This window comes from Cavia porcellus, unplaced genomic scaffold (genome assembly GCF_034190915.1).
Source record: "Cavia porcellus strain 051 isolate PalLab524CR breed Dunkin Hartley unplaced genomic scaffold, mCavPor4.1 scaffold_24, whole genome shotgun sequence".
In the NCBI taxonomy this organism is placed as follows: domain Eukaryota; kingdom Metazoa; phylum Chordata; class Mammalia; order Rodentia; family Caviidae; genus Cavia; species Cavia porcellus.
This window is the reverse complement of record NW_026947507.1, coordinates 13376252-13389372: the sequence shown is the minus strand read 5'-3', so window position 1 is coordinate 13389372 and position 13121 is coordinate 13376252. Positions and strand designations below refer to the sequence as shown.

The window sequence follows — 13121 nt, the reverse complement described above, 5'->3', positions numbered from 1 at the left end:
AAAGATAATGTTCTTAATATATTTAAAATAAGAGCCAGCCAGCCTGCCTGCCTTCTTTCCTTCCTTCCTTCCTTCTTTCCTTTTCCCCCTCCCCTCTCTCTCCTGCAGTCTAATTTTTAAGGCTGGGATAGAACGTGTTTAGTACATGAGTTAGCTCAGTTAGGTAATAAGAAACGATAGCAGCCAAAAGTGGAAAATTCGTAATTTAGAGGAACTGCAGACAAAGACAAAAACTGAAGTTTAAGCAAATCGCTCTAATGATTTTTATTCTTTATTTCTTTCAACACATATTTATGGGACATTTATTAAACACTTAAGGCACTGTATTAGGTGCTATTTTATAATTTCAACGCAACATGTATTTCCATATATACCTGAGACCAATGTTTTATAATCAATCTGTCAAAGCTACCTTCTCTTTTTCTTCTAGCAAGTGGTTTACAGTAGCTGACTTTGGTCTATTGCAAATGGCTTAAAAAGATAAAACACACAATCACTTTTGCAAATCTCTTGCTATTTACACAAATTTTCACATTTCATTAGAAAGTTCAAAATAGCTCTGTGTCTTGAACAAATGTCTTCGTTTGTCTGATAGTACCTTCGAGAATCTTAGAGCCATGAGGGGTGGGTGAGATGAGCTCCCTCCACCCAGTGGGACTTACGGATCTGCTTTGTTTTTGAAGGCTGGAAGCCTCACCCAGTGGGGTTAACAGCCAGTGTCAGCCTAGTGGCCCCCAGAGATGCTGACTGATTAAGAAATAGCTCCCAGGGGACTTAGATTCCCCAAATCAAGTCAGAACATACCTCTCCCTAAAGCAAACCTAAAGCTTAGATCAATGTGACATAAAGACGCTGTGTGAGGCCCTATCACAGATCCTGTGAGTTGGCATCTCTGAAAGTGAGTCAGACAATGCTTAAACGCCCAGAAAACTTGCAAAGTACTATCTATAACTGAATTAAGATCTGATGTGGATTTCTCAGATCACTTTAAAAGTAAAGAGAGTTAGATGTTAAAAATGCGGGACCCTTCCGGGTTAGAAAAAATGTCCTTAACATGTTCTAGTTTACAGAATTTATTTGAATTGGATTCTGGAAATTAGGCTCATGGGCAGGGAAAGTAGATCTTCAATTCATCTTTTACTTAAGGATCATTCTTTTTATTTCTTATTGGTAAGTCCACCTAATTATCTTCCTCTTGGAATTAGCAGTGATGTTGTAAAATAATCCAGAAGAAAGGAGCCTAATATATATTCCTGGTACATTTTACTCCTGTAGAACATAACACATTTAGGCAAAATGGAATTTACCTAGGGAAATAATGCAAATTTAAAACAAAACTAAAAGACAACAAATTTTGATCAATTAAGCCACTGAAATACATGCATTATTTTAGACAAAAAGATTTTTTTTCCATTCAGAGTCTGATTTTTCACTGCAGTCTTATTCTCATTCACTTATTTAACAGTACTTACTAAGAAACTATATTTTTTCAACCAAATATCTAGAATTTTGTTACATAACTTGACCATGTATGTGTTTATCCCCTCTTGATTTTGATGATTCACTTTTAACTTAATTGCTTAGGGACGTCTTAGAGTTCCTTCCTTCAAGAAGGAGGAAGTGGGCTCCACTTAATTCAACAAAACACATCCATTAAGGGGAAAGAAAACTTTGAACAATAGACGTCTGTTTCAAAAACCAGTGCCAGTGTTCTGAAAGTACTAATTTGCTTTCAACCACACAACAAAGACTGATTTGCCTCCTTTTCAATTGATTCAATGTTTACTGGAGCTTCAAAAATATATTACATAAACCCTTAGAAATCTTTTGTGAAGATGAAGTCAATATTTTTAAGAAGTGATCCTTTGGTCTCACGATTCACGGCTTGTAGATGGCTCTCAGCCTGTCTGAGTTAAGGTGCATGTTGATGTAAGGGTTCCTTTTCCTCATGTATTGATCTCCTAAGATCTCATGTGCTGTCTCATCCTGACAAAGTCTCACATGCAGATGGGCTTCATCTAGTTAGGCACATTTTGAATATAATAATAGAATTCATATATATATACAAATGCTCCATGACTTATGATGAGGGTATGTAGTTTCAATAAACTCCCTAGTAGGGGCTGGGGATTTAGCTCAGTGGCATAAGCACCAGCCTTGCAAGCAGGCGGTCGTGAGTTCAATCCCCAGTACCGATAAAAAAAAACCAAAAAACAAAAACCTTGTAAGTTGAAGACATCATCATCATATAAGTGGAAAATGCACTTAATACACCAAACCTATTAAACCTGATCACATAGCTACACAGGACACTATATTAGTTGTCTCTCCATGATTGTGTGGCTTTCTGAGACACAGAGACAAGTGACAGACTGCATGCATCTAGCTTATCACAAGTTTAAAATTGAAAAGAAGATTTCAACTGAGTAGGCATTGCTTTTGCATTTTCATGAAATCAAACCAAGAGTTAAACCATCATCAGTCAGGGACTGTGCATACATAGACAAGAGTCCGATCATTTAAGAATCTTTCTTAAAAAGTCTCCTATAGCAACTTAGAAGAGTAAATTAAAACTATATCAGCTCAGGCTCAGTGACTCTTCTTGGAGGTTTCCGGTGACCACCACTTTGACACTTGTTTCCTAATCCTGTGATGACTTGGTCAGTGACTGGGATTCAGTTCTGCCATTCTCTCTCTATTCCTTCCTCCATCTTCCCCACTATTTTCTATGGAATTCTATATCACTCAAGGATTGCCTTCAGATCTGTCAGCTAAGCTCTGATTCAGGACTACTGAACGATAGCACTTATGCTTAATATAGTGTCTGTCCAGCAATGAACTAGTATTTCTGTGCCCTGGTCATATCCTCATTGGTTCAATATCCATCCCTTCCCCAGCCTGTACTGACATGCCAGGTGTTACTGTGGTGACTCTCCAAATTTGGAAACAGAGTGCCAATGTCTAAGGAAACCACCACACAATAGAGGCAGCCAGGTAGGCACTCTGACTGTCACTTCATTAATGTTCAAGGCTTATTGTTTGTAGGTTTCATATAATGATATGCTGGCAATAAATCTCACAGAAGTCTATATCTATTCTTAGCTTTTCTGCTTTCAAGGCAAGAGAGAAATTATTGTGTACTCACAAGTCAGGGGGGATTGATGTCTTTTACTTTGTTTTATGAGTTCTTCTGTCCTCAGTGATTTTTTAATTGGTTGATTGGTGATCCCGACTTAGGTTATGTTCTTTCTGGCAATTTGTATAAGATGCAAAAACTCCAGGGGCAGGATTAAAAACCAACAGAAGCTATTGCTTTCCTGTAGACTGTTCATTTAGAATGGAAGCAACAGTAGAAGATTGTGGCCACAAACCGCTAGAGATGGCTCTTGAGTGTGGACAGGGAAGACAAGGGCCTGGTCTGAGGGCTTCCTTTGGCTACAGTCAGACAGGGAGGGATGACCACAGAATATCCCCTTGAGGTGTGGTTCCTGTGGGGCAGATTAGCTAGCTAATCTGGAGCAACTATCTAAAGAGAAAGGAGAGTAACACAGAGAGCTAAAAGAATGACAGGCTAAGATTTTCCTATTTTCAGGAAAAATAAAGTTTGGGTGCTTTCAAAAACGAGGGAGTTTTAGGCACAGAATCATCCAAAAATAATATGTGTATGGATTATATGGCCCTGACTGTGTTAATGAAGCTATTATTCACATAGAAAATGAAAATCATTCCACTTTGGAGGCACACTTGGTTGACAATGTTTTGGGACAAGCAATACACGTGATCAACTATGCAAACAGTAAGAGGAAAATCAAGGCCAGTGCATAGCTGGGCCTCTGTGCAGAGGCGGCCAAACTGGCCTGGCTCCTCAGCATGCACACCACCCGGGACCAGGACCCGTTGTTGGGTAGTGGGGTGATGCCTGCCACGTTGCACATGATGTTGTAGACATCCACAGATCTAATCGGAGCCGCTCTGAAGTTGGGTTTGAAATCTGAAAAGGAAGGGCAAACAAAACAAGCTGTCAGGGCCGATCCCCAGGTACAGAGAGGCTGAGTCACAGTGTAGAGGAATCATGCTCAGTTCCAGGCAACTTTGGGATTAAAACATCAGCTGTGTCAATCAGCTTTCTCCATGAGCATGACTCATCCAGAGACAAGTCTCTCAACAAGACAAGCACGCAAACACACTTTCTTTGTGTCTAATTGGACTCTTTGTGACGTAGCATTTCTACTGGGACAGAAAGACAAACCGAAGCTGTTCCATTTCTACAGGGCATTGAAGAGCCAGTGTGGTCAGAGAAGGCTGACTATCTTACAGGACTCTACTGAAGTGGCATGCTCATCTTCTGAAACATCTGTCTAGCCAGGATTGAGGGCACAGGTCTTGAGGAAATGTGAAGCAGTATAATGCATTTGGTGCTGATCACTCAATAGCAATGGCAATGGTTTTCTAAATATGTTTGGAAGATCACTTGAGCACTTCTTAGGAGCCTTTTGGGGACACATGAAATGACAGCTAGGAGGAAAATGAGCAAACTGACATTGTAGCAAGGGACTCACGGGAAGGCTCCTTTAGGTCTAAAGAAGAACATGGTGCCTCTAACCCAAGCCTACCTCAAACTGAAGCACTAATATAAAGATTCAAGGATTATAAAGGGTACAACTAGCCATTCATAGCACAGTCATCAGGGAGTGCTGAAGGTGCCTCTGGAGGGCATTGGAGGGCTCTTCATCCAGTGAATCTCCTCCACTATAGAAGCAATTCAGATGCTGAATACAAACCACTTGTCCACTTAAGGACTGAACATGATAACAGAGAAAGATGCATAAACAACTTTGCTTTTAGACTCCCCACAAAATGTCCAAAAAAATACCCAAAGGCAACATTAAGCTTGAATTCAGGGGTAGATTTTTAGGGTATCAATAAAGATCAGTGTCTCTAGTTTATCTAAGACTTTTAAAGGAAATGGGTAGTTTGTAGTTGTGAAGCCAATTTTCTATCTTGGAAAATAATTTATATAATTGCTTTGCAAAAATGGTCACACATACTTTATCTAAAAGCTAATCAAACAGTAGCAATAACACAGTTCAAAAATAACAATGTTAAATCCTGCTTCTGGAATTAAAATATGAAAAAATGTTAAATGCAGAAAACTCTGTCCTATAACCATTTTAGATCTGGGATAACTTCCCAAGTAATGGATTTTGCTCACTTTAGGGAATTAAAATTTGAATTCAATTGTAAAAAGGCACACTGGTTCTACAGGAAATGGGGAGGGGTAATGGTACCTAAGTCATAGTTTCAGACACACTTGTTATGCTCAATAAATTACAATCATTATTATGATAAACATGTATTATAAGTATCAGTGAGGAAAAACTTCAGATTAAAAATTTTTTACCTTATAAATTATGTAGTTAGTTAATTTTTCTTTTGGAGCAGGAAAGATAAGGCTGAGCATCATTACAGAACACAAACTAGTTTAAAAACCCTCAATCCTTCCAGGAGGGGAGAAATACAGGGTCAGCCCCTCTTCACATCAAAGCAAGTTACACAATTAGATGAGGATGGTGGTTACACTTCCCCACCAGAAGAATCTGCTGCAGCCTGAGAAATCAATGGAAAGTTTGTCCCAGTGACATGGAAGCAGTTCTTCTCTCTCTTCTTGATTTGTCACATGACATGGATACGACAGTCTCACAGTCCATCACATGTGTGGGGCATAGGGCATGTGAGACATCCTCATCCAGCCTTTCGAACAAAACAAAACAAAACATCATATCTAACTTTTTACAGGTAAAATTGAGATCAAAGTCTTTTGACAAAATCATTAGAGATTTTCTATTTTCTGTCTTGAAAGAACAAAAGCCAATCTTATGCACATAAACAGGAAAAATAATTATTTTCCCCCTCCTATCTAATTTATGAGCTCTTATTCTCTCAAGGTGGAACTTTGGCCCAATGTAGAGACGACTGAGTTTGAAATAAAAGCTTCTAGAAAATTCCTGAATTGACAATGCCTAGTCCAATTTGGGAGGATCCATTAAGCTCTGTAGTTCAAGATAGCATTTTGAACCTAGATTAGGAATCCTATGGGCTATTCTCAGGGTCTAAATTTTTTAGGCTGTTAAACATATGTCTCCTAAACAGAGAAGGTTCTGCAAGTTCCCGCTGTCCCTGTCTACCTTGGGCTGCTGTCTGAGAGAGGCTTGCTAGCTCGCAGCAGCTCACTGAATCACACTCCTGCTGTCTTATCTTGAATGCAGAGTTCTCCAGGGCAAGATTAGGTTGTTCAAATTAGAAACTGGGATTAACCGGAGAGAGGCTATCTCCAGAATTATTTCCCTTTCTCCTTGCCCGACCAGACTTGCTGATTTCCAAGGCTGGTATCTGGGCAGCTGCAATGATGCCCAGCTTCCTCCCTAAGCCAGAACCACAGACAATTAATCAGCAAGGTGCACCTTTATCTCCAAGCACAGCAAGATAGCTATTGAAGGCCTTGCTCTTAAATTTTCTTCTGAGTAAACAGTATGTAAAGCTGTTTAATCTTTCATGAGAATTGGAGGCAGAAATGCAATAGTTTGTGGGAGGCTCTCAAGACTGTATCTGCCTGGGAGCATTTTGCAATTAGCACAGTCCATTTTCATCAGGGATCGCCTTTCTGTCTGTAAAGAACTGAGGGCTTTTAGTGTTAAAGGGGCATATGATGAAGCCCTCTATTAGTGGACAAAATCTCCCCAGTGAATTAAGTTAATACTGCGTGTACACTTTGCTCAACAGTTTCAGTTTGGGACTTGATTTGGATCTGCTATAAAATATTCCTGAGAATCTTGCTCATATGCACCCTTTCAATCAGCAATTATTTTGCATTTATGATCTCACTTTTCTGGGGATACAGGAGGTGATGCTTTTGACTGAGAACTCTGCTTAGTGATATTCTCTCATTCCATGATTCTGGAATGCCTTCTACTTAACCTCTAGTTGACTTTAACATAGTTTTCAAGACATTCCTGATTTCTCCAGCTTTGGAGAGTAGCATGCTGATTGAGGACTTGGCTGACATGAAGCTGTTGATAACTTTTGTTAGTCAGTGACAGCCAGCTCAGACATCTTCTGAGGCCAATGCCAGGAACCCAGTTAGTGCTCCATAAACATTTGCTGTTACTGGTTCTGATTCTCACTTCAGAACTTGAGAACTAGGATCACATGTGGGAAAAGATTTGGACCAATGTGTTTTGGACTCCCCAAAACATCTATGGAGGTTGCAGAAACTGACACCTCATGGTTCTTAATAGCTACCTTGTGGTAAGTAGAGTGACCAAAACCAAACAAGAGAGTGAGTTGCCATATCTTTGATCTCGTCTTACTGAAGAGAAGAGCAGAGTCTATGAGTAGATGCCTATTCTATAATTTGAAAGAAAATCATGGACTTTCTTAGAACATCTTTAACAACATCCAGAAAAAGACATTTTTAGTACAGATAGTAGGATAATTATATTTAATAAAAGGGTGATCGGTAGTAAAAATGAAGAGTAACTCATAAATTAGTCTAATGATGGTTTATAACTATTGAATCATTCTCCCCTCCATTACATTTTTACAAAGAATGGAGTATTCAGGTGGTAGTAGGATCTGTAAAGTATTCAGTAAACTCTAATATAAAGTTTAGTGCTCTTTCAATTAAATCAAATGATCAAATAGACTCTCTCTTTCCCCCTTTCCTCCTAGTCATTTAGAATATATCTGATCTAGTAAGGTGCAGCAAATCCAAGATATCCCTAGCCATTCTGGCTCATTCTCAAAGTCAATCTCAAGGTCATTTCAGAGCCTGCCCTTAAGGACATCCTGGCTTCTGGTTGGGCTCTAAACCAAATAAACCCACAGGGATGGGTGCTCTAGACTGGGAGAAACTATGCAAGAGTCAACCCTTGGAAGCCATCATATCAACTTTGAGACTCACAGCTGTCAGCAACATGGTGTCTGATAAGCTTTCCTGGATATCAGATAGCTGTGAAATAACATTTTGATGAATTAAGTAAGAAATGAATCACAAACATGTGGAATACATTTTCTTCACTGCACTCAGGATTTAAAATTTACAAGGAAAAGTATTTGGCCACAATTGCCAAACCCAAGAAGCATTTGAAAGGAAGCCAGCAAAAGATGTTTCATGGAAAGCGGCTGGGTTTTCTCAACTTGGCTCATAAAGAGGATCCATAAAGACATCACTCTGGTCTTTACTAGGGTAATTAGTCCCCTATTAAAGATACTTTCTTGGGAATAACTAAGGGTATTTGGTCATTTCTTTCCCTACCAGGTCCAAAGGCCAGGAAGATGCCCCTCATATCCATGAGCTCGTTGTCATATCCATGCCATCCACGCTGCCAGCCTTCTCTCTTGCCAGTACTATTCATCCAAAATGGTAGCATCTCGCGACTCTGAAATCAAGGAAGGCAATGATATTACACATCTCCACAATGGTGATGTGGGGCAACTGCCATCCAGGGTGGAGATTTCCTCCTCAGCATCCCTAACTGGGCTCATCCAATTTCAGCTAGTCCCCTTCCTAGTCCAGGTAGCTCAGTTCTTCAGTGGCATCTTCTTAAAATACAGAAGAGCTCTGGTTAAGAGGTATTTTCTTTTACTGAGTTGAATTTTATCTTGTAATTGGTTTTAGAACCACTAAATACAGCATGTTAGAGACATAAAGGATGTTAAAATGTATCTGTGGTATAATAAAAGTACATTTGGTCTTTGTCTGAGGTTCCTATCATAGAGCCCCTAAAACCCTTGGAATTTCCTGAGTGATAGAAATGTCTTTTGTTATTCACAATGAGCCTTTTTCTCCCTTACCAGAATTTATGCTAAGGAGGTGGAGGACTGAAGTCACAAGATTGGAAGACTACAGAGTTTCAGGATAGAGAGTTATCACAGGGGGGACAAACCTCCTAATTCAAAGGTTAGAGCTTAACATCCTTGTCCCCTGCCAATGGGGAGGATTGAAGCACAGGATACTCAACTCAGTCATGTGACCAATGAGTGATGTGATCACTGGCCTCTAAACAATGACAGCCATATGAACTCCAGAGCAACATGGTTCAGGCAGCCTCTGTTCAAAAGACATTCTGTGTCCTTCCGCTTCTATACTTCATACTTTGTTGTCTGTGTCTCTGTTATTTGGCTGTTTCCCACCTGTAAACTTTGTCATATAAAACTGTAATCACAAGCATAACACTTTCCTAAGTCTTGTGATGTGTTCTACTGTTATCAAGTCTGAAGTGACTGAATTTTGTGTCCAAGACAGATACGCATGTTGTGCTAAAATGGGAGCAGTCTCCCAGGCCTATGCTAACTTCAGGTATTAGTTTTGGAACTGAATTGAATTGTGAGATTCCCAGCTCGTGTTGGAGAAGTCTTCATGGGAAACATGCTCTCTATCTAGTCACTTCATTTTATTAGCAACTGAAGTCTAGAAGAGTCGCTCACCACTATCCTCGTGTTCCCTCCACTTATTCAACCATTTGAAGATGGCACACATATTCTTATCTAGGCCTTGAAGACCTTCCTTCCTTTCCCTCAACTGTTCTTCTTTTGAGACAGTGTTATGATGTCTAGATGTCCCCCCAAAGCCTCATACAATCGTAGGTGGAGCTTTTTTCAGAGGTAGTTGGGTTGAGAGTGTGTGATACTGAGACTGATTCATGGTGCAATGCTAGGCTGTAGGGCACTAGGACTAAGGATGCAAGTACTACCCACCTAAGTAGTCTAAAGAAAATACAAGAGACAGAAAAAGCTATAGATGTCCCGAGTTGTGTTGCTACCTTCTGCCCTCTATGAGCTGTTTCTCGTCTGAGATGCCACCCTGCCTTAGAGGTAGCTGAGTATGGACTGAAACCTTTACAAACTGTGAGCTACACAAACCTTCCCTCCTTTAACTCCTTTAACTTTGGGTGTGAGATATTTTGTGAGAAAGGTAAGACAGAATTTGGTAGGGTCATTGCTGTGACTCTATGTAACTGTTTCATTTAGGAGCCTTTGGAGCTGCCTTGGGGGAAGGGGAAGAGTTAGGAAAAATGTAGAGATGTCAGGTAAAAAAGTAAAGTTGGAACACATGAGGCTGTACCTGATGGGAGATTCTGGTCAGAGTCAGAAAACCAAAATGGTCATAAAAATTCTGCCAGTAAAGACTAGGCTCAGGAGGTTTTTGCTGAGAAACAGAACTGCACTGAGTGTTAAAGACTCCAGATGATGTGTGTTATGCCTTAGAAAAAGTTTGTCTGCATTTTACTCATTACCAGAGATTTAACTGAGACTGAAATTAAGGATGGCAGACTAATTAATCCTGCAAAATAATTTCAGGCAGTCTAATGTTGAGGAGGTGGCATGGCTACTGTAGAGGGCGTTTAAGCCAGATTTATGTTAAGAATCAAGAACAAAGATCCCAGAAAAATGACTTAAAACATTGTGAGTTTGGTCAGCAAAAAAGCTCCATAAAGTTATGGACTGAAAGAGAAGAAGAGATCTTCATTGCCTAAAAAATGGCCTGAAGACATCATAAGAACCAATAAGACTCCAGTCATTACAGCCTCAGCGTTACAGAGGTCTTTACTTTAAAAAGAGAGCCCCAGAACACCATGATCCAGAATGGAGGTGGTAGCCTTAAAAATGATTCCTCAAAATTTGTTCTCAGGCACTCAATTCTTAGAGCCAAACAAAAGAAAACAAAACATCCTGGCTACTATTTCAGTGGGAGGCAAACCTTGTGGTGTTGGCTTTAGGTAAATGTAAAATGCAAGACAGCTCCCGCCCAGTTTTCAGGAAGAAGCCTGGGAGGCCAGGCCATGTGTTCCTGAGAGGGCAATGCATGAAGCTGAGGGTGGGAAGCCAAAAGTGCAGTGGAGACCCCAGAAGTCCAGAGAAGCGAAGAATGTGGATCGTCTGAGTAAAGCTGCAAGGAGGGAGCAGAGCCAGCCCCAGAGAGAAGCCATGAGAGCTACAGCTGCCCGCAGGCCGCGGGATGGAGCCACTCAAACCCTTCAGAGTTCACAGCTTGCCACAGATTTCCAGGGATGTTAGAAGTGAAATTACAGGGTTTAATGTTGCCCTACTAGAGGTTGGTTTTGCTTTAGCCCCTCTTTTTGCCATTTCTCTGTTTGTAACTTTTAAAATAAAAATGTCTATCTTGTGCTGTTAAATGTTAAAAGTGCTTAACTTTCTTTTCATTTGTACAGGAGCTCACAGCTAAGAGTTTGTCTTAAATCTCAGAGGAGATTTTAGATTTAAGCTTTTCAGCAACGCTGAAACTGTTAAGACTTTGGCAACTCCTAGAGCTAGAGTAATTTCCTTTCACATACAGAAAAGTCCATGAGTCTTTGGGGTCCAGGGCAAAATGTTATGGCTTGCTTCAGTATGTCCCCCCAAAGCCTTAGGCAGTCATAGATGGGACATTTTCACAGGTGACTGAATCCAAAGACTGATTCATGGCACAATGCTGCATGCAAGGGCGCTAGGATTAAGGGTGTGAGTGCTTCTTACCTTAAGTAGCCTAGACAAAATATAAGAACTAGACACAGCTGTGGTTTTCACTTGTGGATTTGCTACCTTCAGCCTGCCACGAACTGCCTCTCCCTAGCCTTGGAGTTAGCCGGTTATGAACTAAAACCTCTACAAACTGTGAGCTCAATAGACTTTTGGTATTTTGTTTCAGCAATGAGAGGAAAGTCACCAACACAGATGAGTTCCCGAACTGTCATTCCTTGTTACATTTAGAACTAAATTTTCTTGGACTGGCTGGCTGTGGTGATGCACACACATGATCCCAGCACTCTGGCAGGCTGAAGCAGGAGGATCACAAATTTGAGCCCAGCCTGGGTAATTTAATGACTTAATGAGAAGCTGTCTCAAAATAAAAACTAAAAAAGACTTGGGAAGTAGCTCAATCTCTAATACTGAAATAATAATAATAATAATAATAATAATAATAATAATGTGATAAATTTCTTAGACTACAGATGCTTACTTGTTGCAAAATAAAAATTTGAAAAAGTTTTGTGAATCCTGAGGATGCTATAACCCATTGAATACAACCCAGTCACTCATTGCAGTCCAACAATTCATTCCTAATAATATTCCAATCATCTTCCTGCTAAGCCCGGTTTTATATTACACAGACTCCAAATGCAAGAGATTAAATTGGCTGGTCATGATACGTTAGTGAATTCAAAACAGTGAAACTACCAGCACTTTGGAGGCTGGCTCACAAAACTAGTAGCGTGCCATGTATTTAGTGAGCGAGACAATTCCCCAGAGCCAAATATCGTGATCATTTAGTTGTCACAAATTCCAGTGTGGACAACGTAATTTTCCTCATGTTGTAATTGGCACAGAGAGAATACGTGATCCTCTTACAGCCACACAGCTAGAAAGAATTGATGCAGGAACTGGGACTAGGTTCTGTCTCCTGGCCTGCATGCACCTGACACCATCAAACAGTGAGAGGTCAGTGCAGTGTTCCTGGCAGAATGGACAGTGAGGTGCCCTCCCCTCCTGTCTTTACCAAAAGAGTATGGCCAGGTACAAAATAGAGATGAGATTGAGAATCTGTTTAGTTATTGGATTAAATTTCAATTTACTGCCTTCTATCTGTGATCCTGGCAAGCTACTCAGCCTTTCCATGTTTCAGTTTCTTTGCAGGATACAGGGATCACAGTACCCATCTTCAGGCACTGTGGATTTTGGAGAATGACATTAGCATGTGGTAAGCACCCGCCACACAATAGGTGCTCAGTAAACAGATGTAGTTTGCTGACCACATAACACAGGGTGTAGGGTAAGGCTCTTCAGCTGTAAGAGTTGAACTCACTTGCATATTTTGCTGTCATATCGCATTGCACACCCATCCGGTCTCACCCCATAAATCGCTCCCTAGGGTTTCTGCTTTCCAAATTGCCCTATTTCATTGACTCTCTGTTTCCTGAATTTCCATCATTCCTTGTCTCTCCTCCAGCTGTGGCTTGTACTTTTCCACGAACAGGTTTTATGAGCTTATTGCATTTCTAACTTTTCATACTTTTTTGTGCTTCATCTATCTATGGTGAGGTTTTCAACACATCCTGATTTAG

General features: G+C 40.4%; 1 protein-coding gene across 2 annotated transcripts in view; it reads right to left on the bottom strand.

The window, feature by feature from the left end:
• Nucleotides 1-234: 234 nt before the first annotated feature.
• The window catches only part of Enpp6 (ectonucleotide pyrophosphatase/phosphodiesterase 6), a 125399-nt gene continuing 112512 nt past the window's right edge, over nucleotides 235-13121 (bottom strand). For both annotated transcript variants that reach the window (XM_003469173.4, XM_013151608.2), the window contains exons 7-8: nucleotides 8315-8438; nucleotides 235-3991 (exon numbers count right to left, since the gene is read on the bottom strand). In XM_003469173.4, coding sequence (XP_003469221.1) covers nucleotides 3786-3991; nucleotides 8315-8438 — 330 coding nt within the window. In that variant the 3' untranslated portion in view covers nucleotides 235-3785. The remainder of the gene's footprint in view (nucleotides 3992-8314; nucleotides 8439-13121) is intronic.